Source organism: Hemiscyllium ocellatum, chromosome 6, assembly GCF_020745735.1.
Source record: "Hemiscyllium ocellatum isolate sHemOce1 chromosome 6, sHemOce1.pat.X.cur, whole genome shotgun sequence".
Classification (NCBI taxonomy): domain Eukaryota; kingdom Metazoa; phylum Chordata; class Chondrichthyes; order Orectolobiformes; family Hemiscylliidae; genus Hemiscyllium; species Hemiscyllium ocellatum.
Window position 1 is genome coordinate 69,657,602 of NC_083406.1, and position 22,238 is coordinate 69,679,839.

The 22,238-nt window shown below is 45.8% G+C and overlaps 1 protein-coding gene across 1 annotated transcript in view; it reads left to right on the forward strand.

Annotated features, from left to right (window-relative positions):
* Positions 1–9,063: 9,063 nt before the first annotated feature.
* Positions 9,064–22,238, forward strand: part of LOC132816937 (interleukin-18 receptor accessory protein-like) — a 37,874-nt gene continuing 24,699 nt past the window's right edge. The window contains exons 1-2 of the mRNA XM_060826962.1: positions 9,064–9,188; positions 15,729–15,748. Of these exons, the coding sequence (XP_060682945.1) occupies positions 9,064–9,188; positions 15,729–15,748 (145 nt within the window). The remainder of the gene's footprint in view (positions 9,189–15,728; positions 15,749–22,238) is intronic.

Below are 22,238 nucleotides of genomic sequence, written 5' to 3' on the forward strand. Positions count from 1 at the left end.
AGCACATTCATTTCACAACAGACAGGGCTTCACAGGGACAGAATGCAGTGGTGTTTCCTCCAGCAGTGGATTCCCACAGTTATAGGACATCAATGATTGCACCCATGTGGCAATCGCCACATCCAATAAGCAACCAATGAAATTTATCAGCTGAAGACTTTCACTTCCTCAATGTCCAACTGGCCTCCAACCCTAACATGTGTACATGCACCTTTTTGTCAGTTACTATGATTCTTTTGTCCTTTGCCACTCCAGACTCCCTCAAGCCTTTGCTCCAAAGTCTGTGGAAAGATCCTAGGGGACAGGGGATATCATTTGAAGAGATAGCTACTGATCACCATGCAGAAGCTCCAAACAGAGGTCAAACAAATGATGCCACTTCTTCAGCTGAGCAACCGCTAAACAGACCTTTGGAGCTCTGACATGTGTTCCCTATACTTGGACCAGTCCAATTCTGACCTGAAAGGGTCATGTTCATCGTGGTGGGTCACTGTGCTGTCTATAATATGGCCCTGCAGGGAGGTGGGAACCTCATGTACAGTGAGTTCCTGTTAGAGGACAGCTCACTGGAATGGAGGAACAGAAGGTTTGGGGGGATGAGGACAAGGAAGAGGTAGAAGGAGATGATGCTGACCAGACAGTTTCCACAGTTATATGATGAGGTGGCTTCTTGCTGCCACTCTCTATCAAGACAACCTCCCTTCACTCACTCAGAGCCTCAAGCATTCATTCCAGGTCAACATTGAAGAAGTGATGGGCTGCCCTGCTGTCAGTGCCTGGTCTGTCACTACACTGCAACAATTTGATTCCCTCTTGTACAATGGAGGGCTTTGACACAAAGCATTGGTAGTTCCTGAAAACAACCAGCAGTCTTTGCCATGGCTGCCTTGAGGTGTTTAAATGAGCTCCAGTCTTCATTTGACTCACTTCTATTCCCACTCCCACACATTCAAAGAATGCAGGAAATCCGTTTCCATATCAATGAAGAGTTCACCTTCATGAAAATGTTAACTCCAGATGGTTTCTAAGCAGTTTTTGAACTTCAGACACAAAAACAATCAACTTCCTATTTCCAGCCATTTTAACAAAATGTCAGCACTAGGACCACATGTAGAATTACACAATAAAGCATACGTAATGCCTATCCAATTAGATTACTTACAGTGTGGAAATAGGCCCTTCAGCCCAACAAGTCCACACCGACCATCCGAAGAGTAACCCCCCTGACCCATTCCCTTATATTTACCCCTAACCTAACACTACAGGCAATTTAGCTTGGCCAATTCTCCTAATCTGCACATTTTTGGACTGTGGGAGGAAACCGCAGCACCCAGAGGAAACCCACGCAGACACGGGGAGAATGTGCAAACTCCACACAGGCAGTTGAACCCAGGTCTCTGGTGCTGTGAGGCAACAGTGCTAACCACTGTGCCACCATGCCGCACAATGTTACAAAAGGCTACTGGTTGGGACTTAATATGGCAGCTTTTGAAATTACCATGCTGAGGGGTCATATCACCATTGGTGCAGCTCCTGCCTCCTGGAGGCTCTTGATCTCATTGAATGTTGATGAGATGACCTCCTCCTTCATTACGCTATTTGTATTTAGAAGTCATTGGTCATGCAGGGTGTAGCTCGGTCAATGGGTCAGAATCCAGAATTCATCTGAGTGTTGGGTTTCTCAAGTCTCACTGAGAATCTAGCCCCAAGTGTCAATATATGCTGAGGTTCTATAAGATCCAAACCTGAATGGGTTGAGTAGCCTATTCCTTGTTTCTTGTCCGTATGTTGCCAAGGATTGGCCTACAAAAGTTGCCAAGGCCACTTGCCAGATTTTCAAGGATTCAAAGTAATTAGCAATCAGTGCTGGCAAATACTTTGTTGGCACACAACAGTTTTTAACAGATTATGGCATCTGTAATTTGCCCTTCCACATAATTGGTTCCAACTCAAACTATTGCCTTTTCCTCTTTGGGACTCGTATATTGGACAGCAAGATGAGACATCAAAGGCCCCCTGAAGCTTGCATTGGGAGACCACCCCAAAGCTGTCAGCCTCCAGAAACTGTGAGGGGAGTTAGTCCAATTCAAAGAAACTATCATTTTCATCTGAAAATGGCTCCTCACTGGGGCCTATAGAGCTAGCTGCTTTTGTGGAATGGTTTGCCAAATCTCTGGTAGTTTGTGCTTGGAAACCTGAGGGAGATGGAGGGACAGTATTGTAACACTGTTCCAATGCTTCCTGCTTAATCCCTGGCCCCTGCTGCCAACCATTGTGTATTGGGCTTAAAATATTCTGACCAATAAGACTAATCAATTCTAGCTCAATCCTGGTTTACCTACTTACACTATAAGATTAACCATCTTCCTCTCAATTTTATGAAGGTATTTTCTCCTCATATTCAACATACTTTAAATACATCATATTTTTTTCTGCCTCTCCCTGGATCAACGAAGTATTATGATTGTTCTATGATTGAACTTTTATAAGGAATAATAATCATTGACATAGCTCACAGCTTTAGTTATTAATCATGGGCATCCCCTTAAGATCATTCTGTTTTGCCAACGAAGCCGGCTCAAACATATACTGTAGCATATACCACAGAATCACTGAAACCAGTGCCTTTCTAAAACTATTTTGAGTTAGGCTCATTTGCAATATGCCACAATCAAAGACAACTTTATTTTTTACAACAGATCAGAAAATTAGTCAGCACGCAAACACACGCTTTCTCACACACACACTCACACTCACATGCACACACTCACTCTCCCTCTCATGAAAATCTCATTCAACATTTTAAGGAAAACACAATGTTCATTTAAATTGTGTAACAGTCAGTAGCATTAATTTTTTTTAGTTCACATCAGGAAACATCTGTTCTTAAACTCTGCTTTCTTTGCAAGAATTCATCCTTTAGCAACATTTGACATATCCTTTTATTCCTCATATGAGAGTACACAAACCACAATCATTCTTCCACGAATTACAGCCGAATTTTTTAAATTCAAAAATGTACAAAACATTCATTTGAGCTTGCCATATGGTCTGTCCCTCAGGTAAGTTTGTGCAGAAAAGCACCTTTCAATACTAGTCCATCAGGCACTGGTCCGTACATAACATCCTTGAGGCTCTGCATGTAAAGGAAGCAATGAATCCTGTCAGATGGTTCCTGAACAAACTTGAATTTATTTGACAAAAGGTCTCAATGCCAGAACTTTCAAACACGCACTGAAATGTAGCTTAGCTGGAGATTAGAATGGTTTGCTCTTTCAGGTCCATCATGTGCACCAGAGTTTCAGAACCATTGCACATTATCCTAGAGGTGACTGTGGAGAGGAACACAGTTTTCTCTGGTAATTTGAATTGCAACCAATATAGCACGTTAATCCCTTATTCTCATGTTCTAAATATATTCCAAGTGGTAAATCTTATTGGTGACGGTGGTATATGTTAAATCGATATAAGTAAATCTTTACACAGGTTTTACAGCAATCTCAAAGTGAAACAGCATTTTTCATATCTCCTGGAAGGAAGGAACGGTCATCTGCACGTCACACTCCCTGTTTGTACAGGACCTACTGGTGCATGAGTCAAGGCAATTCCTAACATCCGTAAAATTTCTGTTCTTGCAGAATCTCGATATTTTTATTTCACAGCAAAGTAAATTGAGACCAATATGACCCATCATGCCCTTATTGGTATTCAAACAGCCCAATGACAAAATATTTTGTTGAATATGTAACCACCTAAGCCAGGTCAAAGTTTCAATGTCTCTGGTATTCCGTGCTCGTAAATTTTCCAATGCTAGTGTCTTACTAAAGCAAGGAAACTTGCTTTATTATGTTTAGAAACTTGGTGCTCAACTATTGCCACCATAGTTTTAGAGGCTACTCTCTCAGTAGACAGAATATAACAGGTAAATATAACCTGAGTCAAGAGTGTGGTGCTGGAAAAGCACAGCCAGTCAGGCAGCATCCTGATGAGGGGCTTATGTTCAAAATGCCGATTTTCCTGCTCCTCAGATGCTGCCTGACCTGCTGTGCTGTACCAGCACCACACTCTTCGACTGTCTGCAGTGACTGCAGTCCTCACTTTCTCCTAGAATGTAACCTTAAGGTCACCATACCTAAGGTAAGGGGACAAAGGTAGAACCTTTATGGTGGGATAAGCCAGTAAAGGAATTAAACTAAACAATGCTCTTCTGTTTGGGAGACTAAACATTAGCTGACAGACTCTCAAACTCAACTATTTTATCTCAGTTGTGCAGTTGTATATCCGTGTCTTCAAGATGTTCTAAGCATGTTTATCTTATAGTTCCCGCACAACAAGCTGTTTGTTTTCACACTGCTGAATGTCTGCTTTTTGACCATTTGGTTCCTTTTACACCCTTCAGGCTAATGATAAATCAAACCACATTTTCCCATCTTTTCATCTTAACCTCTTTTATCGACAGTATATTACAAATAGGAATACAGTAGCGCAGTATAAGATTTAACAATGAAATTTAATGTACAGCCAGTATTTAGGTTAGTTTCATCAATTAACAAGCTAACCCAAAGTAGAGATTTCCCACATTTTTTACGTCATCAACCATCTCCTTCATAACATGCAATTTGAAAGAAATCCTTGAGTCTGGATTCAACTCACAGGAATCTGTTCTTTAGAATTTACATGGACACAAATATCAATTGCTGCTGCAAGGCCAGCAACTTGCTGAAAGATTTTCTTTGTTCTTCCTGAATGTTGCTGGCCTTCCAGCTGTTAGGATCCTGATAGAGACTGATAATATTAAGAGAAACTCAAACACTCAGTAATCAAAGGGAGAAACTATGTCACAGGATTCCATGAATTAGAACAAAGGAATTTTACTACACAAGAGATAAGTAAACATAGCTAAAGAAACACTGTCTTAGGTGAATACTTACAGCTCACATTGAAAGTCAATTGCAAATGCTTGTCCGTCTTTGACTATCATTATTTGAGGGATCCTGGCAATTCCTAAAGTCTAATGACTTTTATCATCAATATTTTGAAATATTGACCTCTAAAATGTTAGTATGAATAATGAACAAGAGGTGACACAGTGCTAGGAGCAGTCCAAACATAAGTATTGCAGACTGGTAAATTCCAAGGTCCAGATTATGTTTCAGGGGTTGCACTGAAGTTTGATGCAAACTCCACCATTGTACACAGAGGAGTTGGAACCAAATTACAGTTTCAGACTACACATCAGGAAATATATATAGTGCAATGCTAGACCATAAGACCTTAAGACCATAAATACATTCTAGCAGAAATTAGGCCATTTGTCCCATCAAGTCTGCTCCGCCATTCAATCATGGCTAGTAAGTTTCTCAATCCCATTCTCCCTTTAACCTTTCACTCCCTCCTTGACAGTCAAGAACCTATCTATCTCTGTCTTAAATATACTCAATGACCCGATCTCCACAGCCTTCTGTGGCAATGAATTCAATAGATTCATCACTCTCCGGCTGAAGAAGTTTCTCCTCATCCCCATTCTAAAAGGTTTTCCCTTTACTCTAAAGCTGTGCCCTTGAGTCCTAGTCTCTCCTATTAATGGAAAGAACTTCCCAATGCCATCTTTGTCCAGACCATTCAGTTTCCATTAGAATCCCCCCTTCCTTCTAAACATCATCGAGTATCGATCCAGAGTCCTCAAATGTTCCTCATATATTAAGCCTTTTGTTCCTGGGATCTACAAAGTTAAAAATCACACAAAACCAGGCTATAGTCCAACAGGTTTAACTGGAAGCACTAACTTTCGGAGTGCTGCTCCCTCATCAGGTGGTTGAGGAGTACACAATTGTAAGACACAGAATTTATAGCTATAAAATTGCTATAAATTTGTTATAAATGTGCTTCCCATTAAACCTGTTTGACTATAACCTGGTGTTGTGTGATATTTAACTTTGTACATCCCAGTCCAACACTGGCATCTCCAAATCATTTGATGAAGGAGCGTCGCTCCGAAAGCTAGTGTGCTTCTAATTAAACCTGTTGGACTATAACCAGGTGTTGTGTGATTTTTAACTGTGTACACCCCAGTCCAACACCAGCATCTCCAAATCATTCCTGGGAACATTCTCATGAACCTCCTCTGGACCCGCTCCAGGGCCAGTACATCCTTCGTGAGGTACAGGGCCAAAAGTTACTCATAATACTCTAAATGTGAGTTGAAAATGTGTTGCTGGTTAAAGCACAGCAGGTTAGGCAGCATCCAAGGAATAGGAAATTCGAAGTTTTGGGCATAAGCCCTTCATCAGGAATGAGGAGAGGGTGCCAGGCAGGCTAAGATAAAAGGTAGGGAGAAGGGACTTGGGGGAGGGGCGATGGAGATGTGATAGGTGGAAGGAGGTCAAGGTGAGGGTGATAGGCCGGAGTGGGGTGGGGGCGGAGAGGTTAGGAAGAAGATTGCAGGTTAGGAGGGCGGTGCTGAGTTGAGGGAACCGACTGAGACAAGGTGGGGGGAGGAGAAATGAGGAAACTGGAGAAATCTGAGTTCATCCCTTGTGGTTGGAGGGTTCCCAGGTGGAAGATGAGGCGTTCTTCCTCCAACCGTCGTGTTGTTATGTTCTGCCGATGGAGGAGTCCAAGGACCTGCATGTCCTCGGTGGAGTGGGAGGGAGAGTTAAAGTGTTGAGCCACGGGGTGGTTGGGTTGGTTGGTCCGGGCGTCCCTGAGGTGTTCTCTGAAGCGTTCCGCAAGTAAGCGGCCCGTCTCCCCAATATAGAGGAGGCCACATCGGGTGCAGCAGATGCAATAGATGATGTGTGTGGAGGTACAGATGAACTTGTGGCGGATATGGAAGGATCCCTTGGGGCCTTGGAGGGAAGTGAGGGAGGAGGTGTGGGCGCAAGTTTTACATTTCCTGCGGTTGCAGGGGAAGGTGCCGAGAGTGGAGGTTGGGTTGGTGGGGGGTGTGGACCTGACGAGGGAGTCACGAAGGGAGTGGTCTTTGCGGAACGCTGATAGGGGAGGGGAGGGAAATATATTCCTGGTGGTGGGGTCCGTTTGGAGGTGGCGGAAATGACGGCGGATGATACGCTGTATATGGAGGTTGGTGGGGTGGTAGGTGAGAACCAGTGGGGTTCTGTCTTGGTGGCGGTTGGAGGAGTGGGGCTCAAGGGCGGAGGAGCGGGAAGTGGAGGAGATGTGGTGGAGGGCATCGTCAATCACGTTTGGGGGGAGTCTGTGGTCCTTGAAGAAGGAGGCCATCTGGGCTGTGCGGTGTTGGAACTGGTCCTCCTGGGAGCAGATGCGGCGGAGACGAAGGAATTGGGAATATGGGATGGAGTATTTACAGGGGGCAGGGTGGGAGGAGGTGTAGTCCAGATAGCTGTGGGAGTCAGTCGGTTTATAGTAGATGTCTGTGTTGAGTCGGTCGCCTGAGATAGAAATGGAAAGGTCTAGGAAGGAGAGGGAGGAGTCTGAGACAGTCCAAGTGAATTTGAGGTCGGGATGGAAGGTGTTAGTAAAGTTGATGAACTGTTCAACCTCCTCGTGGGAGCACGAGGCAGCGCCGATACAGTCATCGATGTAGTGGAGGAAAAGGTGGGAGGTGGTGCCAGTGTAGTTGCGGAAGATGGACTGTTCCACATATCCTACAAAGAGACAGGCATAGCTGGGGCCCATGCGGGTGCCCATGACAACTCCTTTAGTTTGGAGGAAGTGGGAGGATTGAAAAGAGAAATTATTCAGGGTGAGGACCAGTTCAGTCAGTCAAAGGAGGGTGTCAGTGGAAGGGTACTGGTTGGTGCGGCGGGAAAGGAAGAAGCGGACGGCTTTGAGTCCTTCGTGATGAGGGATGGAGGTGTACAGGGACTGGATGTCCATCGTGAAAATAAGGCGTTGGGGACCGGGGAAGCGAAAATCCTGGAGGAGGTGGAGGGCGTGGGTGGTGTCCCGAAGGTAGGTGGGGAGTTCTTGGACTAAAGGGGACAGAACCGTGTCGAGGTATGCGGAGATGAGTTCGGTGGGGCAGGAGCAGGCTGAGACAATGGGTCGGCCGGGGCATTCAGGTTTGTGGATTTTGGGCAGGAGGTAGAAACAGGCGGTGCGGGGTTGTGGGACTATGAGGTTAGAGGCGGTGGATGGGAGATCCCCTGAGGTGATGAGGTTATGGATGGTCTGGGAGATGATGGTTTGGTGGTGGGAGGTGGGGTCGTGGTTGAGGGGGCAATAAGAAGAGGTGTCCGCGAGTTGGCGTTTGGCCTCAGCGGTATAAAGGTCGGTGCGCCAAACTACTACCGCGCCTCCCTTGTCTGCTGGTTTGATGGCGAGGTTGGGGTTGGAGTGGAGGAAGTGGAGGGCTGCACGTTCTGAGGGTGAGAGGTTGGAGTGGGTGAGAGGGGTGGACAGGTTGAGTCGGTTAATGTCGTGGCAGCAGTTGGCTATAAATAGATCGAGGGCGGGTAAGAGGCCAGCACGGGGTGTCCAGGTGGATGGGGTGCGTTGGAGGCGGGAGAAGGGGTCGTCAGAGGGTGGGCGGGAGTCTTGGTTGTGAAAGTAGGCACGGAGCCGAAGGCAGCGGAAGAATTGTTCAATATCTCGCCGCGTGTTGAACTCATTGATTCGAGGGCATAGGGGAATGAAGGTGAGGCCCCTGCTGAGGACTGATCTTTCATCCTCAGAGAGGGGGAGGTCTGGAGGGATGGTGAAGATCCGGCAAGGCTGGGAGCTAGGACCTGGTGTGGGACTGGAGCTGGGAGTGGGGGCGGGGTTAGGGGCGGGGACAGAGATTGATGTAGGGGCGGAGTTAGACGTGGTGACATTGCTCGGTGTGGGGGCGGGGTCAAGCGTGGGGGCGGGGTCATGCGTCGTGACAGAAATAAGCGTGGGGCGGGGTTACGTGTGGTGGCGAAAGTCGGCGTGGGGGCAGGGTTATGCGTGGAGACGAAGGTTTGCGTGAGGGCGGGGTTACGTGTAGTGACGTAAGACGGCGTGGGGGCGGAGAAACCTGAGGCGTTGTGGTCCTGCAGGTTAGTGATGTCAGTGGGGGCGGAAGTGGCTGCGGCGACGGCAACCGAAGGGGCGGAAATGGCTGTGGCGACGGAAGAACCGCAGTCATTCCCGGCAGCCGCGGGGGTCGTGAGTCCGTCGGCGATCGTGGAAGCGGCCGTCCGCGCAGCGATCGCCTGGGCGGCGATCGCAGAGGCTCCGAGGTCGGTGGGGGCGGAAGTGACATCACGGTCGGCGGCGGCCGTTGGTGCCGCGGGCGCTGTAGCAGCCACATGTGTAATGGCGTCCGACAGGCCGATAGAAGATTCTGGAACAGTTGAGGAGCCACGAGTGTGGGGGTAGGTACATGAAAGTTTTTGGTACTTACTGTCTTTAATTTCTGATATGGCTAGGAAGAACTGTTTGTTTAGTGTGCGGATTCTTCTGTAGATGAAGAACAGCAGAGGCCCTTTACAGGTCTGTGAGAGTGTTGTCCTGAGCTGGGGTAGGGCTGATTGCAGGGAATGTAGGTAGCGACGCATGGCTGCAAGGGTGGAGCGGAGGATCCGGAGGGAGGACTGTTGCTGGAGGCTTCGGATTTGTTGTAGGTACAGGTTGTCCTGGTTGGGTCCAAATTGTGTTGGTTGGAATGTAGTTCGGAGTCCGTGTGGGATCAGTCGGTTCTGTAGGCAGGTGCTGAGGAAGGAGATGTGGCTGTGGTAGCGAGTCTGTTTAAGAACGTGGCTGAAGAGCTAAATGTGATCTGACAAGAGCCTTATAAAGCTTCAGAAGTACATCTCTGCTTTTATATTCTAGTCCTCTCAAAATAAATGCCAACATTGTATTTGCCTTCCTAACTACCGATTCAATGTGCGAATTTACCTTAAGATAATCCTGGACTAGAGCTCCTAAGTTCCTTTGCACTTCAGATTTCTGAATTTTCTCCCCATTTAGAAAATAGTCTTGCCTCTATTCTTCCTGCCTAAATACCAAGCAGTTTCCAGTCAAGGAAGAACTGTGAAAGTTAGCCACAATTGCAGTGTAAGAAATGCCAATTTGCATACTGCAAACAGCAATTTATCTAAATGAGGTGGATTAGATAAATATTAACCAGAACACCAGGAAAAGCTCCCCTACTTTTCTAATAGGACCATCTTCATAAAATTGAGAGCACTGACACAGCCTCAGTTTAATAGAAGCAAAATGGTGCAGATGCTGAAAGTCTGAAAAAGAAACATAATCTATTGGAGAAGCTCAACTGGTCTGGCAGCATCTGTGAAGGCAGGAAGAAATTTAATGTTTCGAGTTTAGTATGATGCTTCTTCAGAACTTGCTCAGTGTCAGAGCTCATCTAAAAGATAACGCCTCCGACAAGTTCATTGGAAATTGTAATACTAGAGGGTGACTTGAACACAGAGGAACATAGGAGCAGATTGGTCATTCATTCCCCCTCCCCCACCCCCACCCCATACCTGCTCCACCATACTAACACATGGCTGATAAGCTACTTCAATGCCATTTTTCCCATTCTATCCCCATTTTTCTTGCTACTATTCCTAACTAGAAATCTATCAATTCTATCTTGAGCCTATTTAATGCCTTAACACTCAGAGAATTGGAATAGAGAATTTGAAAGATTCACCTCCCTCCTAAATATCTTAAATAGCTTGCCTTTTATCCTGAGACTGTGCCTCTAGTTCTAGACCCTGTATCTAGGGGAATCATCTTTTCTGCACTCACACTGCCCATCCTTTCAGTATTTTCAATATTTCTATAACATCGTCTTTCATTCTTTTAATTTCTTGAGAGTAGAGGCGCTGTCTCCTCAGTCTCTCCTAAATAGGACTCAGTCTGATAAACCTCCAAAGCATTCCCCCATAGGAAATATATCCTTCCTTAGGCCAGGAGATCAGATCTGCCCATAATACCCCAAGTGTGTTCTCACCAGCGTTCTATACAACTGAAGCAAGGTTTATTTGGCCCTGAGATCCATTCCTCTTGGCTAAAAGGCTGTTGTACCATTTGCTTTCTGAAATACTTGCTACAATTACATATTAGCTTTCAGTGACTTATTAACAAGGTCACTGAGGTCCCTTTTGGATATCAACATTTTCCAATATCTCACCATTTAAAAGATTCTCAGCACTCGCACCACCCCTGTGAAAGTGAATACCCTCACACTTGTTCACATTATTTCCTGTCTGTCATACTGTCAGCCACTCACTCAACCTGCTTAGATCCTCTTAAAGTCTTTTTGCACCTTTCACACAGCTCACCTTCCCCTAAAGATTTGTTATCATCTGCAAACTTTGAGATATTACAAATGATCCCTACGTCCAAATCATCCATATAGATTGTGAACAGTAGGGGCACAAGCACTGACCCTTACAGTCGCCCAATAGTTTCAGCCTGTCAACCTGAGGTTTACCATGTTCTTCTTGCTGTTTCCTGTTAGTTAACAATCCTCAGTCCATGTTGTTCCCCCAATCCCACATGCTGTCATTTTATTTATTAACCACCTGCATGCTACTTTACCAAAACCTTTTGAAAATCCAAATACAGCACATCACTTGGTTTTTTCTCATCACATCTGCTAAAACAAACCTCAAAAACAAAATTCCAGTTCCATACCCTCACTCGACCCTTGGATCGCAATTATTTCAGGGACTTCTTGTGTGCAGATAGGCACAAATTATTTCTCCTGGAATGGACCCAGATTTTCTTTGCTAACCTTTTTTTTAACAAGTCTTTAGAAACGGTTACAATTAATGTTATGTCTTTTGACACTATCTTCATATTACATTCGCTCTTTCCATCTCAATTTCTTGGTACTCCTTTGCTGAATTCTCGAGTTCTCCCAAGTTTCAGCCTTACATTTTTTTTACCAATTTTACAAGCCTCGTCCTTTGATGTAATACTATCTCCTTACCTTCTGACTCAAGAAGATGAAGAGTAATAGCAAATGAGTCAGAGCTGTTACTGATAAAGTGCAGCTGTAGATGCAATCTACATTGTAGGTGGAGAGAGACCGACTGAAGTGCCTTGTAACATAATTAACTGAATAGGTCATTGCACCATTGCATGCTACTGCACTGTCACACCTAGTGTGTTTTGCAACTCTTTATGATAAATCATAAGTTTGGAAAAAAAAGTCACATACTTCCAGCCTCAATCCCATGCCCAAGACATAATGTTAACCAAGTCTGCAGAATGAATAAAGAGTTTGTATAATTTTAATTCCAGGAAATCATGTGCTGAAGACTGTCAGCTGTTTGCCAGAAGCTGGTGAAAGTAACAACTGATAGGAGGTGACAGTGGAGCTTTGGGAGGTAGGGACATGAGTCTGTCTGTCTGTAACAAAATAGCAGTGCCCAGCAATAAAGCAAGTTGTGGGAAGGTGTGTGAAGAAAGCGATAGACCATATACCAAGGACAACTTATACACTACAACCAATTGGCTCTTAAATGGCTTTCGGATTCTCCTCCAATATGTGTCCCAAAAGTGTTGGCATACTGCCTCCATTTTTGTTCTATTCCAATGTACCCATTCTCCCAGATTAATTCTACCCACGGTGAAATTGACATCAGCCAATACTCTGTTGTTTGTGTCTGAACTCACAGTGAGACTGCTGCCCTATTGCCCTTATTTTGTTTTCAAATCTCTCAGTGGCCTTACCCGTCAAATAATTTATGTAGTCATCATCATTCTCAATCGACTAAGATATCTGGACTCAAATTGTAGCCTCTTCACTATCCCTGATGTTGTCGAAAAGCATGATGCTGGAAAAGTACAGCAGGTCAGACAGCATCTGCGGAGCGTAGGCCATTCATCAGGAATGTGGGGGCGGGGGGATTGTGGGGGGGGTGGTGGTGAGGGTGGTGGTGGGGCTGGCGGGAAGGTAACTGGGAAGGCAATAGGTAGATGCAGGTGGGCAGTGATAGTGATAGTTTGGAGGGGAGAATAGAGTGGATAGGTGGGAAGGAAGATGGACAGGTAGGACAGTTCAAGAGGACGGTGCTGAGTTGGTGGGTTGAATCTGGGATGAGGTGGGGGTAGAGGAGATGAGAAAACTGGTGAAATTGACATTGATGCCGTGTGGTTGGAGAGTCCCAAGGCGGAAGATTAGGTGTTCTTCCTCCAGGCATCGGATGGTTTTCACTTGGTGGTAGAGGAGGCCCAGGAATTGGTGGAGTGGGAATGGGAGTTAAAGTGGTTGGCCACATGACAATGGGGTTGTACGGTGAATGTGTCCCAGAGATGATCCCTGAAATGTTCTACCAGTTTGAGTCCTTGCCTCCCAATGTGAAGGAGACCACACTGAGAGCTGCTTTGAGTCTAAGTTCTGGTGTGATGAGAATGACTACCCTTAACATCAAGAAAGCATTCAGTTAAAAATGGCACCAATGTACCCTGGAAAATCTGGGCTTAATGGGATCAGATGAAAACTTTCTGTTGCTTGGAGTCATAATTATCATGAAATGTAATCGTTGTGGATGTTGGAGATCAAGCATCTCAGTTTCAGGACATCACTACAAAAGTATCCAAGAGTAGTGTCCAAACCATCTTCATTTGCTCCATCACTGAGCTTCCCTCCATTATCATGTTTAAAGTAAGAATATTCATTGATGGTTACAAAATGCTCAACACCAACCATAACTTCTCAAATATGGGCGGTACGGGGGCTCAGTGGTTAGCACTGCTGCCTCACAGCGCCAGGGACCCAGGTTCAATTCCCACCTCGGGCAACTGTCTGTGTGGAGTTTGCACATTCTCCCCGTGTCTGCGTGGGTTTCCTTTGGGTGCTCTGGTTTCCTCCCACAGTCCAAAGATGGGCAGGTTGGGTGAATTGGCCATGTTAAATTTCCCGTAGTGTTAGGTGCGGGGGTAAATGTAGGGGAAAGGGTCTGGGTGGGTTTCGCTGCGGAGGGTCGATGTGGACTTGTTGGACCGAAGGGCCTGTTTCCGCACTGTAGGGAATCTAATCTAATCTAAATACTGAAGCAATCTGTATCCAAATGCAATATGATCTGGACAACATCCAGTCTTGGGTTGATAAAAGGCAACTAACAATTATATCACGAACTTTCCAGGCAATGACTATCTCCAAAAAGAGATCATCTAACCCCATTAGTGGCATTATATTGATGAATCGTTAGCAATTTCTGATGATTACCACTGACCAGAAACTGAACTGTATTGGCCACGTTAGTTCCGTGGCTACAAGAGCAGGTTTAAGACTAGGAACCCTTAGAGGAGTACCTCACTTCTGGCCTCCTCAGTGCCTGTTCACATGCTACAAGGCATAAAGTTTGTAGTGTCATAGAATACCTACCTCTTACTTGGATGGATGTGGCTCCATAGACACTCAAGAAGCTCAACATTTTCCAGGACAAAACAACGCACTTGTTTGACACCCTTCATCCACCTTCAATATTCAAAGTTTGTGCGAAGATTTGTAGCTCGGGTGCTCGTTGTTGTGGTTCTGTTCGCCGAGCTGGAAGTTTTTGTTGCCCTGGCTAGGCGACATCATCAGTGCTTTGGAGCCTCCTGCGAAGCGCTTCTTTGATGTTTCTTCCGGTAATTATAGTGGTCTGTCCTTGCCGCTTCCTATTGTCAGTTTCAACTGTCCGCTGTAGTGATTGGTATATTGGGTCCAGGTCGATGTGTTTGTTGACGGAGTTTGTGGATGAACGCCATGCCTCTAGGAATTCCCTGGCTGTTCTCTGTCTGGCTTGCCCTATGATAGTAGTGTTGTCCCAGTCAAATTCATGTTGCTTGTTGTCTGTGTGTGTGGCTACTAGGGATAGCTGGTCGTGTCATTTCGTGGCTAGTTGATGTTCATGTATGCGGATTGTTAGCTGTCTTCCTGTTTGTCCTATATAGTGTTTTGTGCAGTCCTTGCATGGTATTTTGTACACTACATTAGTTTTGCTCATGTTGGGTATCGGGTCCTTCGTTCTAGTGAGTTGTTGTCTGAGCGTGGCTGTTGGTTTGTGTGCCATTATGAGTCCTAAGGATTGCAGTAGTCTGGCTGTCAGTTCAGAAACGCTCCTGATGTATGGTAGTGTGGCTAGTCCTTTGGGTTGTGGCATGTCCTCGTTCCGTGGTCTTTGTCTTAGGCATCTGTTGATGAAGTTGTGCGGGTATCCGTTTTTGGCGAATACCTTGTATAGGTGTTCCTCTTCTTCTTTTTGCAGTTCTGGTGTACTGCAGTGTGTTGTGGCCCTTTTGAATAGTGTACTGATGCAGCTTCGTTTGTGTGTGTTGGGGTGGTTACTTTCATAGTTTAGGACTTGGTCTGTGTGTGTTGGTTTCCTGTATACCCTTGTGGTGAATTCTCCATTCGGTGTTCTCTGTACTATCACGTCTAGGAATGGGAGTTGGCTATCCTTTTCTTCTTCTCTCATGAATCGGATTCCTGTGAGTGTGGCGTTGATGATCTGGTGTGTTTTTTCTATTTCCGTGTTTTTGATGATTACAAACGTGTCATCGACATATCTGACCCAGAGTTTGGGTTGAATTTGTGGTAGGACTGTTTGTTCTAACCTTTGCATAACTGCCTCTGCTATGAGTCCCGAGATTGGTGATCCCATGGGTGAAATCAACGGAACACCCATGGTTCTTTACCACTTAGAACAAGAAGGGGAGCAGACACATCAGAATACACAATGATCTGGAACTTTTTTGCTGTTTCTTCATTGTCACTGGTTTAAAATCCTGAAGCTACTTTCTTAATGTCACTTTTGCTGTCCTTACACCTCCAGTGTTGCAGTAATTCAAAAAGGTAACTTCTCCAGAACAAAGAGGAGGGATCTGGCCTAGCCAGTGATGCCCACATGAACGAATAAAAAAAATCCCTTCCAATCACCTCCTGAACCCTCTTCGTTGCTTTGTGCCTTTAAAATACTTCTTAAAACCTACCAATTGGACTAAGTTTTTGGTCATCTCTATTTGTAAATATATCCCTTTTTATGTATTATTCCTGTGAAACACTTCGAAAGTCTTTTTTTAAGTTTAAGGGTACTTTATAAATTGAAGTAGTAGCTTTCGATTAATACCTGATGACAAACTCTGTCTTGGTCCTGGTTCTGATTTTGACTCATTTGTTTGAACAAACTGAGTGATCACAACAAGTTGCATTCAAATATAAATAATGAAAAAAATGTTTGTTTAATTAAGCTGATTACCTATGTGCTAAAAGATACTCTTTTATACTCTTTCAGAGTCCAACATCTTTAAAATAAAAGTAATAACTATATCTACGTCATTAATATTTGTGACTTTTGTTTGTGGATGTGTTGGAGTCTATAAGTTTTGGATTGAAATTTGTCTGCTTTATCGACATTATTTCTCAAAGGATGAAACCATTGGAGGTAAGGGAAATTTGCCATTAAAAGTTATTGACTGAATTCATTTTCACAAGAATATAATTCTAAATGCAGTAACATCTCTCAATTGCATACCGTATGTAATTGGAAAAGAAATCCTTTTTCTATTCTCTGCAAATAAACAGTCCAAGAATTATTTAGAAACATAGTATTCTAGCTGAATAACCTTTTGTTTTATATTATTGAGGGCCTCTATTCTCTCCCTAGTTACCCTTTAGTCCTTAATGTATTTGTAAAAACCCTTTGGAATCTCCTTAACTCTATTCACCAAAGCTATCTCATGTCCCCTTTTTGCTCTCCTGATTTCCCTCTTCAGTATACTCCTACTTCCTTTATACTTCTCGGGATTCACTTGATCTATCCTATCTATACCTGACATATGCTTCCTTCTTTTTTTAAACCAAACCCTCAATTTCTTTATTTATCCAGCATTTTGTATATCTACCAGCCTTCCCTTTCACCCTAACAGGAACATGCTTTCTCTGGACTCTCGTTATCTTATTTCTGAAGGCTTTCCATTTTCCAACTGTCCTTTTACCTGCAAACATTTGCCCTCCAATCAGCGTTTGAAAGTTCTTGCCTCATACCGTCAAAATCGGCCTTTCTCCAACTTAGAACTTGAACTTTTAGATCTGGTCTATCTTTCTCCATCACTATTTTAAAACTAATAGAATTATATTCACTGGCCCAAAATGCTCCCCCACTGACACCTCAGTCACCTGTCCTGCCTTATTTCCCAAGAGTACATCAAGCTTTGCGCTTTCTCTACTAGATACATCCACATACTGAATCAGAATATTTTCTTGTGCATACTGAACAAATTACTCTCCATCTAAACCCTTAACAGTATGGCAGTCCCAGTCTATGTTTGGAAAGTTAAAATCCCCTACCATAACCAACCTATTATTCTTAGAGATAGCTGAGATCTCCTTACAAATTTCTTCTCAATTTCCCTCTAACTATTGGGGGGTCTATAATACAATCCCAATAAGGTATTATCCCTTTCTTATTTCTCAGTTCCACCCAAATAATTTTCCTGGATGTATTTCTGGGAATATCCTCCCTCAGCACAGCTGTAATGCTGTCCCTTATCAAAAATGCCATTCTCCCTCCTCTCTTGCCTCCCTTTCCATCCTTCCTGCAGCATTTGTATCCTGGAACATTAAGCTGTCAGTCCTGCCCATCCCTGAGCCATGTTTCTATAATTGCTACGATATCCCAGTCCCATGTTCCTAACCATGCCCTGAGTTCATCTGCTTTCCCTGTTAGGCCCTTTGCATTGAAATAAATGCAGTTTAATTTATCAGTCCTACCTTGTTCTCTGCTTTGTTCCTTCCTGCCCTGACTGTTTGACTCACTTCTGTTCTCAACTGTACCAGTCTCAGATGATCTCTTTCCTCACTACCTCCCTGGATCCCATCCCCCCACCTTACTAATTTAATTCTTCCCGAGCAGCTCCAGCAAATCTCCTTGCCAGTATATTAGTTCCCTTCCAATTTAGATGCAACCCATCCTTCTTGTACAGGTCACTTCTACCCCAGGAGATTTGGCAATGATCCAAAAATGTGAATCATTTTCCCATACACCAGCTCCTCAGCCATGCATTCATCTGCTCTATCCTCCTATTCCTGCCCTCACTAGCTCGTAGCACCGTGAGTAACCCAAATGTTACTACACTTGAGGACCTCATTTTTAAATTCCTGCCTAACTCTCTGTAAGCTTCTTTCAGGATTTCAACCTTTTCCCTTCCAATGTCGTTGGTTCCAATGTGTACAATTACCTCCTGCTGGCACCTCTCCCCCTTGAGAACATTCTGCACCCTCCCTGAGACATCCTGGATCCTCGCACCAGGAAAGCAACACACCATTCTGCTTTTTCGCTGCTGGCCACAGAAACATCTGTCTGCCTTGGACTATAGAGACCCTTAAAACAATTGATCTCTTGGGAATCTAAAGTACCCCTCATTGCATTAGAGCCAAAGAGGTTTTACAAATATATTAAGGATAAAAGGATAACTAGGGAGAGAATAGGACCCCTCAAAGATCAGCAAGGCAGCCTTTGTGTGGAGCCACAGAAAATGGGGGAGATACTAAACGAGTATTTTGCACAGTATTTACTGTGGAAAAGGACATGGAAGATATAGACTGTAGGGAAATAGATGGTGACATCTTGAAAAATGTCCATATTACAGAGGAGGAAGTGCTGGATGTCTTGAAACGCATAAAAGTAGATAAATCCCCAGAACCTGATCAGGTGTACCCTAGAACAATGTGGGAGGCTAAGGAAGTGATTGCTGGGCCTCTTACTGAAATATTTGTATCATTAATAGTCACAGGTGAGGTGCTGGAAGATTGGAGGTTGGGTAATGTGGTGCCACTGTTTAAGAAGGGTGATAAGGACAAGCTAGGGAACTACAGACCAGTGATGTCGGGAGTGGGCATGTTGTTGGAGGGAATCCTGAGGGACAGGATGTACATGCATTTGGAAAGGCAAGGACTGATTAGGGATAGTCAGCATGGCTTTGTGCATGGGAAAGCATGTCTCACAAACTTGATTGAGTTTTTTTGAAGAAGTAACAAAGAAGATTGAAGACAGCAGAGCAGTAGATCTGATCTATACGGACTTCGGTAAGGCGTTCAACAAGGTTCACCATGGGAGACTGGTTAGCAAGGTTAGATCTCATGGAATATAGGGAGAACTAGCCATTTGGATACAGAACTGGCTCAAAGGTTGAAGACAGAGGGTGGTGGAGGAGGGTTGTTTTTTAGACTGGAGATCTGTGACCAGTGGAGTGCCACAAGGATCGGTGCTGGGTCCACTACTTTTCATCATTTATATAAATTATTTGGATGTGAGAATAAGAGGTATATTTAGTAAGTTTGCAGATGTCGTCAAAATTGGAGGTGTCGTGGACAGCAAAGTAGGTTACCTCAGATTACAAGGAGATCTTGATCAGATGGGCCAATGGGCTGAGAAGTGGTAGATGAAGTTTAATTCAGATAAATGCGAGGTGCTGCATTTGGGAAAGCAAATCTTAACCTGACTTATACACTTAATGGTAAGGTCCTAGGAAGTGTTGCTGAACAAAGAGACCTTGGAGTGCAGGTTCATAGCTCCCTGAAAGTACAGTCGCAGGTAGATAGGACAGTGAAGAAGGCATTTGGTATGCTTTCCTTTATTGGTCAGAGTATTGAGTACAGGAGTTAGGAGGGCCTGTTGCAGCTGTACAGGACATTGGTTAGGCCACTGTTGGAATATTGCATGGAATTCAGGTTTCCGTCCTGTTGGATAGATGTTGTCAAACTTGAAAGGATTAAAAAAAAATTTACAAAGATTTTGCCAGGCTTGAAGGATCTGAGGATAAAAAATGAGGTCTGCAGATGCTGGAGATCACAGCTGAAAATGTGTTGCTGGTTAAAGCACAGCAGGTTAGGCAGCATCCAAGGAATAGGAAATTCGACGTTTCAGGCATAAGCCCTTCATCAGGAATGAGGAGAGTGTGCCAAGCAGGCTAAGATAAAAGGTAGGGAGGAGGGACTTGGGGGAGGGGCGATGGAGATGTGATAGGTGGAAGAAGGTCAAGGTGAGGGTGATAGGCCGGAGTGGGGTGGGGGCGGAGAGGTCAGGAAGGAGATTGCAGGTTAGGAGGGCGGTGTTGAGTTGAGGGAACCGACTGAGACAAGGTGGGGGGAGGGGAAATGAGGAAACTGGAGAAATTTGAATTCATACCTTGTGGTTGGTTGGAGGGTTCCCAGGCGGAAGATGAGGCGTTCCTCCTCCAGCCATCGTGTTGTTATGTTCTGCCGGTGGAGGAGTCCAAGGACCTGCATGTCCTCGGTGGAGTGGGAGGGAGAGTTAAAGTGTTGAGCCACGGGGTGGTTGGGTTGGTTGGTCCGGGCGTCCCAGAGGTGTTCTCTGACGCGTTCCGCAAGTAAGCGTCCCGTCTCCCCAATATAGAGGAGGCCACATCGGGTGCAGCGGATGCAATAGATGATGTGTGTGGAGGTACAGGTGAACTTGTGGCAGATATGGAATGAACCCTTGTGGCCTTGGAGGGAAGTGAGGGAGGAGGTGTGGGCGCAAGTTTTACATTTCCTGCGGTTGCAGGGGAAGGTGCCGGGAGTGGAGGTTGGGTTGGTGGGGGGTGTGGACCTGACGAGGGAGTCACGAAGGGAGTGGTCTTTGCGGAACGCTGATAGGGGAGGGGAGGGAAATATATCCCTGGTGGTGGGGTCCGTTTGGAGGTGGCGGAAATGACGGCGGATGATACGTTGTATACGGAGGTTGGTGGGGTGGTAGGTGAGAACCAGTGGGGTTCTGTCTTGGTGGCGGTTGGAGGAGCGGGGCTCAAGGGCGGAGGAGCGGGAAGTGGAGGAGATGCATTGGAGGGCATCGTCAATCACGTCTGGGGGGAATCTGTGGTCCTTGAAGAAGGAGGCCATCTGGGCTGTGCGGTGTTGGAACTGGTCCTCCTGGGAGCAGATGCAGCGGAGACGAAGGAATTGGGAATATGGGATGGAGTTTTTACAGGGGGCAGGGTGGGAGGAGGTGTAGTCCAGGTAGCTGTGGGAGTCAGTCGGTTTATAGTAGATGTCTGTGTTGAGTCGGTCGCCCGAGATAGAAATGGAAAGGTCCAGGAAGGGGAGGGAGGAGTCTGAGACAGTCCAGGTGAATCTGAGGTCGGGATGGAAGGTGTTAGTAAAGTTGATGAACTGTTCAACTTCCTCGTGGGAGCACGAGGCAGCGCCGATACAGTCATCGATGTAGTGGAGGAAAAGGTGGGAGGTGGTGCCAGTGTAGTTGCGGAAGATGGACTGTTCCACATATCCTACAAAGAGACAGGCATAGCTGGGGCCCATGCGGGTGCCCATGGCAACTCCTTTAGTTTGGAGGAAGTGGGAGGATTGAAAAGAGAAATTATTCAGGGTGAGGACCAGTTCAGTCAGTCGAAGGAGGGTGTCAGTGGAAGGGTACTGGTTGGTGCGGCGGGAAAGGAAGAAGCGGAGGCTTTGAGTCCTTCGTGATGGGGGATGGAGGTGTACAGGGACTGGATGTCCATCGTGAAAATAAGGCGTTGTGGACCGGGGAAGCGAAAATCCTGGAGGAGGTGGAGGGCGTGGGTGGTGTCCCGAACGTAGGTGGGGAGTTCTTGGACTAAAGGGGACAGAACCGTTTCGAGGTATGCGGAGATGAGTTTGGTGGGGCAGGAGCAGGCTGAGACAATGGGTCGGCCGGGGCATTCAGGTTTGTGGATTTTGGGCAAGAAGTAGAAACGAGCGGTGCAGGGTTGTGGGACTATGAGGTTGGAGGCGGTGGATGGGAGATCCCCTGAGGTGATGAGGTTATGGATGGTCTGGGAGATGATGGTTTGGTGGTGGGAGGTGGGGTCGTGGTCAAGGGGGCGATAAGAGGAGGTGTCCGCGAGCTGGCGTTTGGCCTCAGCGGTATAAAGGTCGGTGCGCCAAACTGCTACCGCGCCTTCCTTGTCTGCCGGTTTGATGGTGAGGTTGGGATTGGAGCGGAGGGAGTGGAGGGCTGCACGTTCTGAGGGTGAGAGGTTGGAGTGGGTGAGAGGGGTGGACAGGTTGAGTCGGTTAATGTCGTGGCAGCAGTTGGCTATAAATAGATTGAGGGCGGGTAAGAGGCCAGCACGGGGTGTCCAGGTGGATGGGGTGCGTTGGAGGCGGGAGAAGGGGTCGTGAGAGGGTGGGTGGGAGTCTTGGTTGTGAAAGTAGGCACGGAAGCGAAGGCGGCGGAAGAATTGTTCAATATCTCGCCGTGTGTTGAACTCATTGATCCGAGGGCGTAGGGGAATGAAGGTGAGGCCCCTGCTGAGGACTGATCTTTCATCCTCAGAGAGGGGGGGGTCTGGAGGGATGGTGAAGA